Source organism: Triticum dicoccoides, chromosome 3A (assembly GCF_002162155.2).
Source record: "Triticum dicoccoides isolate Atlit2015 ecotype Zavitan chromosome 3A, WEW_v2.0, whole genome shotgun sequence".
Taxonomy (NCBI): domain Eukaryota; kingdom Viridiplantae; phylum Streptophyta; class Magnoliopsida; order Poales; family Poaceae; genus Triticum; species Triticum dicoccoides.
The window spans coordinates 623,775,090-623,791,838 of NC_041384.1; the positions used below are offsets into that span (position 1 = coordinate 623,775,090).

Sequence of the window (16,749 nt, forward strand, 5' to 3'; positions counted from 1 at the left end):
ACGGGTTCAACATCGTGGGCCGATTAGCCGCTTGCAATTTGCAAAGGCAAAGCTTCACTTCTCAAGGCTCATGGCCTGCGGGACACAAGAACAGGCGCCGGCGGTCACTTAGACTAGGTTTAGCGCACGGGCTAGTTGAAATATATTGAAATGTAATTAATTTGCTACGGTTTAAATGAAAAGCGTCCGATTTCATGTAAAAATTACTCAAGTTCAAATGCATATATCTTTTTAAGTACCCAGCGTTGCTGGTTTTCCGTTGATTTAGCAGAAGCAAGGTTACAAAATTGATCAAGTGATTGAGGGTTAAGGGTACGTGTAGTCCGAAAAGACTCAGCTACAGACTACCAGATTCATAAAGGAACTTCTCACGTTACATCCTCAAATGAGTGCTCTATGCATGTCGCGCCTGCCATCCTCCACTGTTCTATGTCCCTTCGGCAAGCTTCCACGACGTGCCTTGCGTTTGCTTGCTTCGCTCTGAACACACATGTATCGCGCTTTAGCAAGATTTGCCAGGTGATTAGGGCGATCATCGTCTTAGAGCAACACCAATGGGACGACCAATTTCGTCCGCGGCCGTCCGTTTGAATCGACACGGATAAAAAAGTCGGCCCAACGCGCCGATCCAAACGGACGCGCGTACGCTTTCATCCGCCTGTCAACTCATTCCCAGCCCATTTTTAAACCGGATTTGTATTGGCGCGGACACGAGACGGACGCGCGCGCTCGTCCTCTTTCCTTACCGGGTCCGCTGGTCGGTGGCACATTGGCTTGGCCGCTCCCCATCAAACAGCACACCCTCGCCCGCCTGCTTCGTCGCTGACGCGGCCGCTATTTTTTCCGATAAAATGGATACATAGATAGTTCTAGCGTACACAGATAAAAAAAAAGACTACTACTCGTCGCTTTCTGACTCCGACTCGGTAATGTCGTCCTCCGACGTCTGAATGTAGGCGTCAGCATGCTGCTCGTCTTCAAAGTCCCAACCCGACCTTTCCCGTAGCTTCAATTTCAATTGAGCGGCCTGCTTCCGCGAACGCTTGTCCTCCCGATAGGCGGCTCGCTCCGTCCTCCTCGCGTCCCTCTCCAACCACCTTTGCTTGTAAAACTGGCGTTCGTCGACGATGTCCTGCGGGAAGCATTCGCGCCACACCACCATGGCTTCCACGTCCATCTCGGCGATGGTGAGGCGACGCCGCCGCCTCCGGTGGACACGACGATCCTCGTCAGTGAAAAGCCGTGGGAGAGGCGCCAGATCATGCGCCCGCTGGCTCGACACGTCGGAAAAATTCATATCCCGACGAGGCCTCAGAAGGCGCCACGCCGCCGTGTCGTGCGCGCGGGCCGCCTCCTCTGCGGTGTCGAAGATGCCGAGGATGAGACGTTTCTCACGAAACCAGATCTCGAAGAAGAAGGCGCCGGAGCGGCGCTCGCGGACTCCGCGAAAATCCGAAGCGCCCAGCCGGCGGATCGACATGGTGACGCAGAGGCGAGACGAGTGGACGGCGGACAACGAGCGGGGCAGAGTGTGGAGGGAGGCCTTCTTATAACGAGCGCCGGCTGCGGCGCGCGAATCTTTCCCGCGCGCTGGAGCGCGAAAACCAGCGCGCGCTAGGCCGCTTTCCCCCGCGCGTGAACCTTTCCCGCGCGCTGGAGCGCCAAAACTAGGGCGACGGCATGACCGCTGGCATGATCTAAAACGCGCACGGTTATAAAATAGATCGGCCTGTTAGGCGCACTGCCGATTCAAAACTAAAAGAGGGCGAACGGCGGGCGGCCGGCCGATCCGAACGGACAAAAACACCGTCCGTTTGTGTCGGTCCGTTGGAGTTGCTCTTAATACCTGTTTTGCTCTCGGCGCCGCCGCGCTGGTGATCATCTTAATTCGCTCCGTTGTAGTGGTTCCCGTGTTTCAGTGCGCATGGTCGTCTGGTTTGTTTAAATATGTATTAAATTTGTTCACTTTTGATAATTATTTTCTGAAATATAACTAAATATATGTGGATAGTTTTGAATGTTTGGCTCTCTCGTCCGTATCCGCAGACATATGCGGTGTCCGATTTAAGGTCGGCGTTGAAGATGGCCTTAAGCACTTCGCCTCATTGAGGTTGATTTGAGTTGTCCATAAACTAAAGTGCCGTCTATACAAGGCTTTGAATATGAATGCGCTCTGTTTGGGACGTTGCTGGGACAGAAAATAGAGGAGATGCCGCAGTTTTTGTCGCACGCATTGTTGAGTTTCGGTTGAGTACGGTGGAGCGTTTGTGACTTGGGCGCGCTCTCATTCACTACTCTTTGATGAACACTCCAAGTAAATTAATATAAGCATCGAAACATATCGGCCGCAACCAAATATTTCTGCATATCAGCTTTACCTAACCGCGGGCACCCTCGGTAAATTCAGACATGGCAGGAGCGGACGTGGGACGGCACGGAAGCCACTACAAAATATCCATGACGCTCCATCAAGGCCACTATAAAACCCAGACACCATACGCAATAGCCATCACAACTCAAGATACAGAGCTAGCTCCTCGCTACCTCACCAGTCTCCACTCTTTTCTGTACCATCTAAGTTGCTCAGGCACGCTTGAACCCAGCCATGGCAAGCCGAGCGCTCACTCCCTTCCAGCTCACCGCCACCCTCTTGGCGCTCCTCGCCACATGCCACGCCGGCAGCATCGCCGTGTACTGGGGCCAGAACGACGGCGAGGCGTCGCTGGCCGAAACGTGCGCGTCTACGAGTTCATCATCCTCGCTTTCCTCCCCAAGTTCGGCAAGGGCCAGACGCCGGAGCTGAACCTTGCCAGCCACTGCGACCCTTCTTCGGGTGGTTGTAGAAGCCAGAGCAAGGACATCAAAGCGTGCCAGCGACGCGGCGTCAAAGTCCTGCTCTCCATCGGCGGTGGCGACGGGAGCTACGGCCTCTCGTCCCCCGGCGACGCCCGGCAGGTTGCCATGTACCTTTGGAACAACTATCTCGGTGGCGCGTCGTCGTCCGGTCCCCTCGGCAACGTCGCGCTTGACGGCATCGACTTCGATATCGAGCTTGGCAGTGCCAAGTTCTGGAACAACCTCGCCAGGTAAGCCGGAGTAACTAGTTCACACCCGCGCGCCGTTCCAACTAGTCGTGTATTGACGTCTACGTGCTCATATATATTGGCGCCATGTGCACAGGGACCTCAAGGATTTGGGCAAAAACGGCGGCAAGACGGTGCTCCTGAGCGCGGCGCCGCAGTGCCCGTTCCCCGACGAGTGGGACGGCGGTGCGATCAACACAGGGCTATTCGACTTTGTTTGGGTGCAGTTTTACAACAACGAGGAATGTCAGTTCAGTGCGGGGCGTAAGGCATTCATGGACGCGTGGAAGAAATGGGAGTCGGTGCCGGCGGGGAAGATCTTCCTGGGGCTTCCAGCCTCCAAGGACGCGGCGGGCACAGGGTTCGTCCCTGCCAGCGAGCTCACCTCGCGTGTGTTGCCGCTCATCAAGGGCTCTCCGAAGTACGGTGGTGTTATGCTGTGGTCTAAGTTCTATGACGACCGTACGGGCTACAGCTCCGCCATCAAGAGCGACGTGTGATTCTCGTGGCTATATGTGTTCATCCCGGCGATATTGCATGTGGGCGTTTTGTGTACTATGTTGTTTGCCCTTTTCATGTTTGTGGTTGTATTTTTTTATGTGCATATTCTTTGTTGATGTCTCGGAATTGTTACTGGAGAGCCCAGTGTAGTTGGCACTAGATGGTAGCAGTGTGTACCAGTATTTCAGCACAATAAACATCACGCAACAGTTTGTAAATTGTTGTTTTATGTTCTCTTATAAACTATTATGGCTGGCTCTTCTTTCTTTCTTCCTGTTTGCGAAAAGAGAAAACTCATTGGCCCCTCTATGGATTGATGCACACACATCCATCTTTATTGTGAATACTACTTTAAGAGTGTATTTGCTTGGATGCAGGGCTATCCCTCCCCGGGACAGGGATAGCCATTTTTACAGTGGCTGCCACCCTTTTGGTTCAAGGGCGAGGAGGGACAGGGGCAGCCAGATGCTCCGAATATTCCACAAAAATCAGGCTATCCCCAATTGCGAAGAAGTGGTGGACGGCGCCAACCACCTCTATGCTCGCGTTGCGGGCAAAATGTTTTTCTGTTTGTAGGTGCACCTAGCCGATCCCCTAAACTTAGTGGGGTAAAAAAAACTGCATAGGTTTTGTGTCCTACTTGCATGAACTTCAAACATTTTACAATATATACCATAAAACATTCAAATTAAAACATGCATACCATAACCGTTAACAAACATATATATCATCACGAGTTTCAAATTGATGTCACCTTCACAGAGTTATTGTAGTAGTTCGCAATTCTCTCCCAAAACATAGCATTGGTTTGATTCGTTTCAATCGTTGCATCCGTGAAGATGTTCATCCAAGCATAGCATAGAGCAACATCCTCAAGTTGATTGTAGTTGTGAGTTCGTGACCTTGACGACCTCCCACTTGCTCTGGCCACCTCCTCAACTTAGTCTCCATCGGCCACCTCCTCTTCGTCGGCGGCCTCCGAATGATCCCAAATTGAATCATAACTGAGACCATCTAGCCCATCGTATCCGAGGACTTCAAAGACGCTAAAAATTCGGTCGTGTTCATCTTCACGCTACGACAACAAAACAAATGAGCCAGCGGTTGGAGCCGGTGCTTGTGGCCGGTGGAGCTTTTTCATCCCCAACTTTTTTTCGACGCGGACGATGGTACGGTGTGGTTTTCGGCGGCAACAAGCCGGCGGCGGTGGCCGGTGGGGTGGCAAAAGCGTCTTGACAATCCATTCCGGCGATTGGGCTGGTCATCTTTGGCGAGGCGGCACATGGGAGCGGGAATGGCGGAGTCACGAGGGCGGGAGATAAAGGTGGGCAACTTTTACTCGGCTGAGCAAACGCTGAGTATATTTAGGCGGCTTGGAGGGGATTTTCAGCGGGGAAGTAAAAGTTGTCCTCCCTTATAGGTTTTAGGAGTTCGGCTAGGTACGACATAGAGGAGCAAAACCTAAATTTTACTCCTCTATAGCCAGATAAGGGATCGGCTAGAGTTGGCCTAAGGGCCAATCTTACCCACCCAACCAAACAAAAAAAGGCTATCGCTACCCAGCTAGTTGGGGATACCCATATTCAGCCTAGCCCGTCCCTTGAACCAAACACAACCTGGTTGGGTAGCAGCACCGCCATAATAAAAGTGTTCCGCTTTCTCGTTTAGGTATGTGGCTGATGCGTTTGATATCGGGACTATGTGGTGTTTGGTCTCATGGATCAACACTCCCAACCCGGTGGATTTCTATTACAACGCTGCAATCTACTCTTCGATTGCGGTGTCCATCTTATGGTGGAGTCGAGTTTGTGTTGGTCGGTGGTTCTCTCATCCTTTCGTGCTTTCAGCCATCTTCCTTGGCAATCCAACGATGAAAGAACTATACCTTGCAAAGGGTGAGTCCCATGGCATAATGCCTTTAGAAGAATTAGTTTCACATCTCTTGAGGTAAGGGATTCATATGGATCATCAAAACCCTTGAGAAAGTCATTCCATTTAATATTGAATCAATTTATTACAATCTCTTCACATGAGAGTTGAAGGAATATGAGATGCAGATGGGGGAGCATGGGGTGACGATGATTTTAGAGTATTTGTTTCATCAAAGGCTCTATTGCTTTGTGCAAGTTTTGTATGCTTGGTCAATCATAGATTCCTATTTGATCAATAAACCTAGCTATTTGCTAAAAAATGCATTTTCTTGTAACTCCTACTCCCTTCGTCCGGTGAAGAGTGTACATCTAGCTTTAAAATTTATCCACAAAAGAGTGTACTTCTATCTTCCCAATGCACTTTAAAGTAGGAAAAAATACTTCTCTCTCATCACACGGTAATCAAGACCAATAGCAATCTACATATGGTCTTTTTAATTTCTACATGCACTTAGCTCATTGGGGGTTGGGTAACTAAAGAGGAGAGAGATGGTGGCTTGCACCTTTCCAATGTATTTTTTACTCAAGCCCATAATTTGTTCGAAAATTTCTAGATGTACACTCTTCACCGGACGGAGGGAGTACCTTCTTTGTAATCTCATTAGTTTCTTACAATTTTCCTGAACAACTGCACGTGAAGCTCTGAACTTTATTTTATTTTCTATGGATACTCTTACTACCAAATCTCTTTTTCATGCAAGTAGCACTTTGAAATTGATTATGAATTAGTATTGTGCGTTGATCACATGTCCAAATGACATATTCCAGTGGGGCTCTCTTTGGCACTAAATGTTATCAGTGCGGCCGTTCCTTGTTCATACATATATAATGCCTAAAACTTCCAATCATGTCCTTTATGATATCAACCTTTTCCCTCCAATTATTCAGTGGCCGGTGCACTTACATTATCCAGTATAGAGTTATTGTCAGGTTGGGGATTCGGATGAGTACACAGAACCACCCAATCCATCCGGCCTATTGTCCATTTCACAGTCCATTGGTGTTACTAAAATGTTCCATCAAACATCTAGCTAGGGCCATCCCTGAAAGCTGTTCATCGTCGTGTTTAGCCGTAAAGTTTGGGGGATTTCGGCCTACCCTCCGGAGCAGTTCGAAGATGTGCGAGTCACATGCCGTTGTTTTGTTCAACGAGCAGTCCCGGGCTTGTCCACTACACACTACAGGCTCAATGGCTGAATCGTTGAATTGATAATGCAGACACTTTGAGGGCCATTGAGTTGTTCTTCTTTAAGTTCATTGGGTTCCACCACGAACACATTGAATTGATAAATATGGACCCCTATGCGTCACAATTCAGCACTGACAAGGACTGCACGAGATCGACACGATTCAGACGAAATGATAAGGGTATCCACTCAGTTCCACAATGTGCCCGTGATACAGGAGAGACAACTGGGACTTCAAACTTCCAAACAGATAAGTACTAGTACGTAGCAAATTTGGTCATACTCGCGCGTATTGTGGAAAGATAAGGGCATTGCGGCAGTATTACAGCGCTCTCACGCACCGAACGATTCAGCGAGTCGAAGAAACTTCATAGGAGAACAGGAAGAATGGTCGTCGCGCCGCGAGAGATGGACGCAATCGGGCGCGAGATTGGTGGACGATGCTCTCAAAACGACGACCAGCTCACACGGGTCAAAGGTCAACCACTGCCGACAGTGATCAGCCTGCACCGTCATGCGCGAATATCATACTACTCGTACCGCCAACGGCCCTGATTGCGACGATAATTAAGCCCCGGATGCCCGCGCCACTCATTCTCCTAGAGCTATCTTCATCCAGAGGTGCATGCCCGGTCAACTTGCGACGGCGTTGAGCAGACCTAACAAATGGTGAGCCGTGGAACGAATCAACGAAGCCACGGCGCCGCTGCCTCCGCACACCTCGCCGGGTTCTACTGGCTATATATACACGTACCAAGAACCTTCTCCAGCATAGTAGCTCCATTCCAAGTTTCCAGCTTCCAACAAAACAAAGATGGCGAGCAAAGTGTTTCCGGCAATGCTGTTGCTCATTGCGGTGACAATGGCCGGACTGGCCGCCGGGGCGCGCGCGGGCGGCATCGCGATCTACTGGGGCCAGAACGGCAACGAGGGCACGCTGGCGCAGGCGTGCGCGACGGGGAACTACAAGTTCGTCAACGTGGCCTTCCTCTTCACCTTCGGGAGGGGCCAGAAGCCGCTGCTGAACCTGGCCGGGCACTGCGACCCGGCGACCAGCGGCTCGTGCACCTTCGTGGGCGCCGACGTCAAGGCCTGCCAGAGCCGCGGCATCAAGGTTCTGCTCTCCATCGGCGGTGGCGTCGGCAGCTACGGCCTCTCGTCCGCCGCCGACGCCAAGCAGGTCGCCGAGTACCTCTGGGACAACTACCTCGGCGGCACGTCGACGACGAGGCCCCTCGGCGACGCGGTGCTGGACGGCGTCGACTTCGACATCGAGAGCGGCGGGAGCGCGCACTGGGACGACCTGGCGCGGGAGCTCAAGAAGTACTCCGGGAAGGGGAGCGCCTACAAGCCGGTGTACCTGGCGGCGGCGCCGCAGTGCCCGTTCCCGGACGCGATGCTCGGCGGGCTCGGCGGCGCGCTCGGCACGGGGCTCTTCGACTACGTGTGGGTGCAGTTCTACAACAACCCGCCGTGCCAGTACACCAAGGCCGGCGGGGCGGGCAACCTGGCGAGCGCGTGGCAGAAGTGGGCGTCGATACCGGCGCGCCAGGTGTTCCTGGGGCTCCCGGCGGCGCCCGCGGCCGCCGGCAGCGGGTTCGTGGAGCCGAGCGACCTGGTGTCCGAGGTGCTGCCGGTGGTGCAGAAGTCGCCGAAGTACGGCGGGATCATGCTGTGGTCGAGGTTCTTCGATGGGCAGACGGGGTTCAGCGATAAGGTCAAGTCCAGCGTGTGAGCTGATGTTGTTAACTGCGTCCGTCAGGAGCACGTCGATCAACATGCCGACGTGCGAATACTGCGTGTAGTATGTCGCCGTGTTAAATTGTATCTTATCCAGAAACACAATTGTACGTATACTGCGTGTAGTATGCCGATTGTACGTATGACATGTTTTGAAATTGTATTTGGTATCCGAGATCTCTCTGTTATGCTTACTATTCCAGAATGATTGTGCTACAGTCAACTGGTTGAATACTTCAATGATGTGCTACTGTTTGCCCGGACATAGCGGGTCAATGAACAATATGGCTGCAGAAGAACACCAGTTGCCGTTTCAGAACCATCAAGAGACAACAAAGAAGATGAACTCAAGTGCTCAAGTCCTTTTGGAGGAATGGAGCTCAATTTCTTTCTTGGGATTATTTTTTGCAAACAAACTCCATATGAACTTTGCAATTGGCATTTCGAATCCTATATATCATATATCCTATATATACCTAGGAGAATGATTTCCAATACCTCTAATTATCTCAATATACGTGCTTTCACATCATTAAAATTCTTGAGCCATTAGATTTACTAGTTTGATCTACTTGCATTCGCCCTACAAACGGAATTTCTCTACCATGCAAAATGCATTAGTGCATTCTAAGTGAATTTAAATCACATTGCATTTAAATTAAGGCATGCATAAATTTTCATGTTAAGAGTTTTTGCTTGTGTGGAAATTTCCAACATAGTTTAAACCATAAGGACCATTAGTATTCTACACAATGTTTAAAGACCATATGTCCAATTCCACAATAACACAAGGGCAGCGTCTAGTATATCTAGATAGTTGATCCCTACTAACTCATCAATTATCTAATATGCAACTACCCCAATTCAACCACCATCATGCATACTCTATTAAATTTAATTCTTTCAACATGCCATTATGCAAGGGAAAAGACACACCTTAATATGCACCATGCATGCTACTCATATTCAATAAATATTCCATAATAACCATATAATAATCAAAATCTTTATATCCAGATTAACATGCCGACGTGGGAATACTGTGTATGTTGCCGTGTAAAGGTTGTGTCTTATCCAGAAACAGAATAAGATGGCAGAATTGTATGACATGATTTGAGACTGTATTTTGTGTATCCCAGATCTCTATTTATACTTTTGCGCATCGTCAGAGCTATGGCAAGGCTCAAAAGGCAATTGCCCGTCTAAGGCTGGAGCAATACATGAAGTTTATCCCACAATAATATATTGGTATTTAATTTGGTAGCAGTCTTCGTATATCCGGCCCACCCAATATTTTTGTGCTAGCTCGGCCACTGCTTTTGCGTATACTACACTACTATTCTAGAATGATTGTGCTACAGTCAACCAGTTGAATACTTCAAGGTAGTATTGTATTTGTGAAGGTAACGGTCTTCCCTGACATAGCGGGTCAATGCACAATATGGCTACACTAGAGCAAGTTAGGATCCTCTGCTGTAGCACACCGTGCAGTACGGTCGTTGTCGTGTGGACCCAGCCCCATATGTTATCCGCACTATAGCACTGTGTGCAGTACTGCGGAGGATCTTAAGCCCACTAGAACACCACTTGCAACAAAGAGGATGAACTCAAATGATCAAGTCCTTTTCGAGGCCTATAACACAATTTCTTTCTCGGGGTTATTTTCTGTAAACAAACTCCATATGAACGTTACAATTGGCATTTCAAATCGTCTATGTCTAAATAGCAGCTCCCAATTGTTTATTTTTTGCAACATGCAAGTATGCCACCTTAGCATGTAACATGACAGAGAAAAGGCACATCTCAACATACGATTATGCAATAGCCCACCTTAACTTGCAAACATGCCTAAGAATTTCCATTCTATTATGCTATTTTTATTTAATTAGATATTTTATAACTATGCAATAATAATCAAACGCAATACATCATATGTATTTTAATTTTACTTCTCATATTATTACTTTAATATATTCATATCCCATACAACCAAATTTCATTCAAGTATATCGTAAAACACTCCCTTAATAATGTGTGAGGTATCATCTAGTTTAAATAGTATTGTGGCCAAGCAAATGTGTTATATAGCGTGGGTAACGTACGAAGACTGGTTATTTGGGTCGGTCACATACACGGTGCAATACTGTTCATTTATATATTTGTTTATTACTTCTTTTGTCAAATTTTGCTTGGGTCCCATTGATCTTTGTCCGCGTTCTTTTATTCTCTTGGTTTTTCTTTAGATTTTTTAAATTTTATTCCTTTTACCTTTTCTTTTTTCCCATTGTTTCAATTTTCGTATGCATAAATATTTATAAAAATGAAAGATGAATTTTTTTAAATAATCTGAACTTTTTAAACTTCAAGAATACCCTTCTAAATTCATGTAATTTTTTTATTCTTGAAGTTCTTTACATTCCTGAACATTGTTTAAATTTATGATTTTTTTATTTAAGAACATTTTTCAAATATAAGAATAATTTCAATACATGATGAATATTTATAAAATACATAGAATATATTTACAAAATAAGAAAATATAAATCAAATAAGAAAGGGGGAAAATATAAACTATAAACTATAAAGGAAAACTGGAGGAATAAAAGATGAAAAGAACTCATCAAAACCTAAAATAACTAAACAAAAACAATTGAGAGCAAAAAAACACTAGTAGGCCTAGTCGATGGACAACTCGGTGTGAAATGTTGTCCATTTTTGTCGCAATGAGCAACAAATAAGATTTGCTTGCAAATGATTTTCTGATTGTTTTTGTGCTCACTGGCCCATATCACACATAGTAGCCGAATGGCTTGAGTACAGCACATCGCATGACATATTCGGAACCCACAACATGTGAGTTTGACCGAGAGCCCACACATATAAGGCTGATACGACTCGACTCTAAAGGTTAAAATGTGACCAATCTACATTCGTCGTCCCTGCAAAGGCTATACGCCGCAAAGTATGAGATTAGGGATCAGTTCTTTTGGCAGATTCTCCAAGAATCAGACTCCTCCCGTCTTCTCCAAGAATCTTCAACCCTCATTCATCTGACAATCATAGCTAATTTGACTCTAACTAGTTAGGATTGTCAAATAAATGGGGGTTGATGATTCTAGGAGCAGCTGGGGAGGGATCCAATTTTAGGGGAATTAGCTAGAAGAACTAGCCCTAGACCTACTATTCCTCACACAAAATGGGGAACAATGAGGTAACACGCGTGTGTACTCCCTGCGGGCTCTAGCCCATTTAGTCACGGGCATGCACCACAGGAGGCAATGGGCCGAAATAATTGCAGATTTGCAAGTTTTTTTTAATATTTTTTATACATTAAAAAAATGAAAGTTTAAAATAGTATAAAATGAAGACAAAAATATGTAAATAGAGAATCACCTACATGATTTTTTTAAATGCGAACGACATTTGAAAAATGTTATCAGAATTCTAAAAATGTTTGCAAAATTAAGATACTGGTCATGAATTTTAAAACATTTTTATGAATTTAAAGGCTCATAGAATTTTTCTATGTTCAAGATTTAAAAAAATCAAAAAGGATGTAAGACATGAAAGTCGGACACGGCATGGCGTGCGAAAAATCAAAAGAATAAAATCCCCCACTAAAACCAGGGAGAACTTTGGAATGGAAAACGATGCACGAGGCTTGCCCAAGAGCGTCGCATATTCCGGGATTTTCGCCTCTCGTGCAGGAAACATGGGTCATGGCCCAGTACCTGCGGTTTTGTTCTGTTTTTTTTAAACATCAGTACAGACACAAGCGCTCATACATACGCGCATATACTCACCCCTATGAACGCACACACGCATATTCTATCCCTATGAGCACCTTTGAAGACTGAGTCGACATATCATCTTGAGATTTACGAAGTTACCGTAGGCGCCTCGTCGTCGACGGGAACGTCTCCTCCCACTGAAAGTGCATCGTCAGAAATACTGAAATAAATCCAGAAATAATGCGAGCACCAGGACTTGAACCCTGGTAGGCTGGGGATACCACTGCCCCTTTAACCATCTAAACACATGTTTGTTTGTTAGTTTTCAGGGGGTTCCTTTTCTATTGATTTCTCATGTTTATCCGGAACAATTATGTTTTCTTTTTTTTTGTAGCTTTATTTCCTTTTTATTTTTTACTTTTGTTTTTATATTTCCCCTGTATTAGAAAATATAAAAATGTAACCGATTCTAATATTTCGTAAAAAGGTTTGAGATTTTCTGAAAACACAATATTTGAAATATTATATACTTCTATAAATTTATATGAAGATTTTTGGAATTTTAAACACTTTTTATAATTGCATTATTAATTTTTCAAAATTGCATGAATATTTTTCGAACACTCAATTTTCAAACTTACATGAATGATTTTTTTAAATGGACGAATACCATTTAAATTATGAAAAAATTTGAAATGCACAAACACATTTTAGTTTATATATATTTTTTTAAAAAGGCTTGAACACTTTTCAAAATACATGAATATTTTTCTGATAATATGCAAATATTTAATACTTATTTGTGAACGCTTATTTAAGTTTCTTGGACATGTTTCAAAAATTCCGGTGGAATTTCTATTTACATGAAAAAAAATTGATGTGACAGTTTTCTTTACATAAATATTTATTAAGTCACATGAACATTTTTTTATTTAACTTGCATGAAAATATTAGGATGTTTTACCCAAAATACACTAATCCCTCTGATCCATATTAATTGTCGCTGATTTAGCACAAAGTTGTACTAAATGAGCGACGATGAATATAGATCGGAGGGAGTAATAATTTTTCCTAAACTTACATGAAGAATATTAACATATTTTACCTCGAGTACACTAATATGTATGAACACAGAAAAATGAACAAAATGTGATATAAAAGAAAATGGAAGAAAAGAAACAGCACTACTTCTTGGGGCCAGCCCAATTGAGGAGGACGCGTGGGCGAGGCCGCGCTATAATACAGAAGCACTCCTCTGTCCCGTGGAGAGAACACGCGAAGTATTCTTGCTGCACGACACGTCGTCACCTGTACGGCGGCACCCCTCTGGGATCTTCTTCTCTCTCTCGATGAAGCAGGATAGGTTCTGATCGTTCTACTTTGCACTAGCACCTTCGTGTCGTCACTCGTCACCTTCGATGGCCATTTCCCAGGGACACCAGCCACGTACGCTCCTGGCGAGGTTGCTACTGGTGCGGCTCAACATCGCACGCACGCCTACTTATACCGCGCACGCGTGCTCTGCGATTCTCAAGTTGTGATCGCCGACCGCACGGTACTCTCGCAAGCGAAGTTCTGTTTTCTTTTGAGCTATGGCAACTCTGGGCGCAGCAACAGCATGCGTCCCTACCTCCGGCGTCAGGTGCGTGCCAGCGTTTGCCGCCGCGCCGGAGCCGATCAGGACCGCCCCGCGTCCCGCCGCCTCCCCGAAGCGACCCGCGACGGGCGGCGCGAGGCTGTCGGCCAGGTTCAGGACGGCGGCGGCGGCGCACAAGGTGAAGCTCGTCGGGCCCGATGGCGCGGAGACGGAGCTGGAGGTGGCGGAGGACGCCTACATCCTGGACGCGGCGGAGGAGGCCGGCGTGGAGCTGCCCTACTCGTGCCGGGCCGGGTCGTGCTCGACGTGCGCGGGGAAGCTGGCGTCCGGCGAGGTGGACCAGACGGACGGGTCGTTCCTGGACGACGCGCAGATGGCCGAGGGCTACGTGCTCACCTGCGTCGCCTACCCCCGGGCGGACTGCGTCATCTACACCCACAAGGAAGAGGAGGTGCATTAGATTAGCTAGACCAATCCGTGCCAGAGTTTTCGTGTTGTGTCCGACGGTTCGTGTCTTGCAGATGTACGGTGCTGTGTAGTGTAGTGGAGTAGTATCTGATGGGCTAATAAGCCACGGCGACGAAGCCGAGCACGTCGAGCGCGGGTATGGACGCGCGCTGGACTTGCTGGGCGCCTCGGGTCCGAGGACTAGGGCGGGCGTGTGTGCGTGCGTTGGGTGCATGGGCGTGTCCGTGCACCGGGGTAGTGTGTGTGTCTGTTGGCGGTCCGTGTGGGGCGATCGGGTCGCCTGGTTGATGCTCAGCGCGAGACACGGGCGCACGCGCGTGCGTAGCGGGCGCGGCAAGAGCATGCAGGGCGTGGAGTAGATCGCGGGCGAGTGGAGGCGTGGGTGTGTGCCCAGTGCGCTGGCTCGGGGATATAAAACCACGGGGTGATCGTTGTAACAGTTGACACGGTCAAGTTCGTGCTCGACGCAACAAGGGGGCGTTTGAGCGCCGGAAAAACCTCTGTGTCCACCGTTTTCTGAATTTGTCTGAACTTCTCCTTCTTCTTTCCGGTGAGCTAGCCACGGCAGCAATGAGCGAGCAGCTCGGCGGCGATGTCCATCGTGCTGTACGCCGGCGGATCGGGCAGCACGGTGGCGCATGCAGCGCCGGTGCTCACGGGGGAGAACTACATCACCTGGGCCATCAAGGTGGAGGCCGACCTGGACGCCGCCAGACTGTGGGAGGCGGTGGTGCCGCCGAAGGACGTCGCGTCGACGGTGATCGCCAAGAAAGATAAGCCGGCGCAGGCTTACCTGCTCCGGGCGCTCGCCAATGATTTGCTGCTGCAGGTGGCCGCAAAGAAGACCTGCAGGTGGCGGCAAAGAAGACCGCGACGGAGGTATGGAGCGGCCTCAAGGCCCAGTTCGTCGGGGCTGATCGTGTGCGGGCGGCGCGGCTGGGCACGTTGCGCGGGGAGTTCGAGCTCCTGCGCATGACGAGCGACGAGTCGCTGGACGCGTTCGCGGGGAAGATCAGTGGCATGGCGGCGCGCTACACCAGGCTGGGAGCGACCCTCGACGACGCAGCAATAGTGAGGAAGCTCCTGGACTGCGTCCCGGATCGTCTGTACGCGGCGATCGCCGGGATTGAGCAGTTTTGCAACTTGTCAGAGCTTCTCTTCGAGGACGCGCTCGGGTGCCTGAAGGCGTTCGACGAGCGGCTGCGTCGGCGAGGACAGGCAGGCGGCGAGCGGGCGGACGGTGAGCAGCTCATGCTCACCGCGGCATAGTGGCGGGCGCGCAAGCGGCGCCGGGGCGGTGCACGCGGAGAGGACGACGACGACGGTGCGGCCAGCACAACATCAGGCGGAGGGGACAACCGTCGCGGGAAGTGCTACAAGTGCGGCGTCAGAGGACATTTCAAGAGGGAGTGCCCCTTGCTGCGGAAGGAGCCGGCCGCGGGGCGTGCACTGATGGCGGACGCCGGTGTCGAGGACGCCGTGCTGCTCTGAGCCGCGGCTTAGGGCGTGAATGATGGGCTAATAAGCCACGACGACGAAGCCGGGCACGTCGAGCGCGGGTATGGGCGCGCGCTGGACTTGCTGGGCGCGTCGGGTCCAAGGACTAGGGCGTGCGTGTGTGCGTGCGTTGGGTGCATGGGTGTGTCCGTGCATCGGGGTAGTGTGTGTGTGTCTGTTGGCGATCCGTGTGGGGCGATCGGATCGCCTGGTTGATGCTCAGCGCGAGACGCGGGCGCATGCGCGTGCGTAGCGAGCGCGGCGAGAGCATACAGGGCGTGGAGTAGATCGCGGGCGAGTGGAGGCGTGGGTGCGTGCCCAGTGCGCTGGCTCGGGGATATAAAGCCACGGGATGATCGTTGTAACAGTTGACACGGTCGAGTTTGTGCTCGAGGCAACAAGGAGGCGTTTGAGCGCCGAAAAACCTCTGTGTTCACCGTTTTCTGAATTTGTCTGAACTTCTCATTCTTCTTTCCGGTGAGCCAGCCACGGCAGCAGTGAGCGAGCAAACTACGAGGGAGAGGAGAGCTGCCGCGAGGAGTTGGCGGTTCCAACAGTATCATCATTCCGAACGCTGTATGATCTGTTTGCTCAAAGTGAATAGCATATCTTCAGTTTTGCTAGCTTTTTGAACGACAGAAAGCTAAATAGAAGATATTTCAACAAGACAGTTTGGCCGAGTGGTCTAAGGCGCCAGATTTAGGCTCTGGTCCGAAAGGGCGTGGGTTCAAAACCCACAGCTGTCATATTTTTTGGATCTGATGAGCTCTGCTTTTATTATTACCTCTGCGCTCGACAGCCAACTCTCCCCTGCTCTTTTTCACATCATGTTCTCACGGGACCACCCTCATCCCTTCTCAGCAATGTCAAAAAGAAGAAAATCGTTGAGGACGACAATACATTTGTTTTTGTATTGCATTCATATATCCATGCCAAAATTTCCAATGTACAGTTGCACGTTTTCCTCAAAAATGTTGTTACAACAACTAGTTTTTTTAATGTTCTCTTAAAAAA

General features: G+C 48.7%; 2 protein-coding genes, 1 non-coding gene and 1 pseudogene across 3 annotated transcripts; all 4 read left to right on the forward strand.

The window, feature by feature from the left end:
- Positions 1–2,541: 2,541 nt before the first annotated feature.
- Positions 2,542–3,766, forward strand: LOC119272351 (annotated as a pseudogene).
- A 3,650-nt stretch (positions 3,767–7,416) lies between these two features.
- Positions 7,417–8,636, forward strand: LOC119269665 (acidic endochitinase-like). The gene has a single exon (XM_037551560.1). It carries the CDS (start codon positions 7,517–7,519, stop codon positions 8,435–8,437), a length of 921 nt encoding a protein of 306 aa, XP_037407457.1. The 5' UTR covers positions 7,417–7,516; the 3' UTR covers positions 8,438–8,636.
- A 5,126-nt stretch (positions 8,637–13,762) lies between these two features.
- LOC119272352 (ferredoxin, root R-B1-like) lies at positions 13,763–14,369 on the forward strand. Its single transcript, XM_037553857.1, has one exon. The coding sequence runs from the start codon at positions 13,766–13,768 to the stop codon at positions 14,228–14,230; it is 465 nt and encodes a 154-aa protein (XP_037409754.1). The 5' UTR covers positions 13,763–13,765; the 3' UTR covers positions 14,231–14,369.
- Positions 14,370–16,401: 2,032 nt separating this feature from the next.
- TRNAL-UAG lies at positions 16,402–16,481 on the forward strand. Its single transcript has one exon. It is a non-coding gene; the product is annotated as a tRNA-Leu (tRNA).
- Positions 16,482–16,749: the final 268 nt, after the last annotated feature.

Excerpts from the sequence above, each read along its gene's own strand:
- LOC119269665 (XM_037551560.1), top strand. The coding sequence starts at position 7,517 with ATGGCGAGCAAAGTGTTTCCGGCAATGCTGTTGCTCATTGCGGTGACA.
- LOC119272352 (XM_037553857.1), top strand. The coding sequence starts at position 13,766 with ATGGCAACTCTGGGCGCAGCAACAGCATGCGTCCCTACCTCCGGCGTC.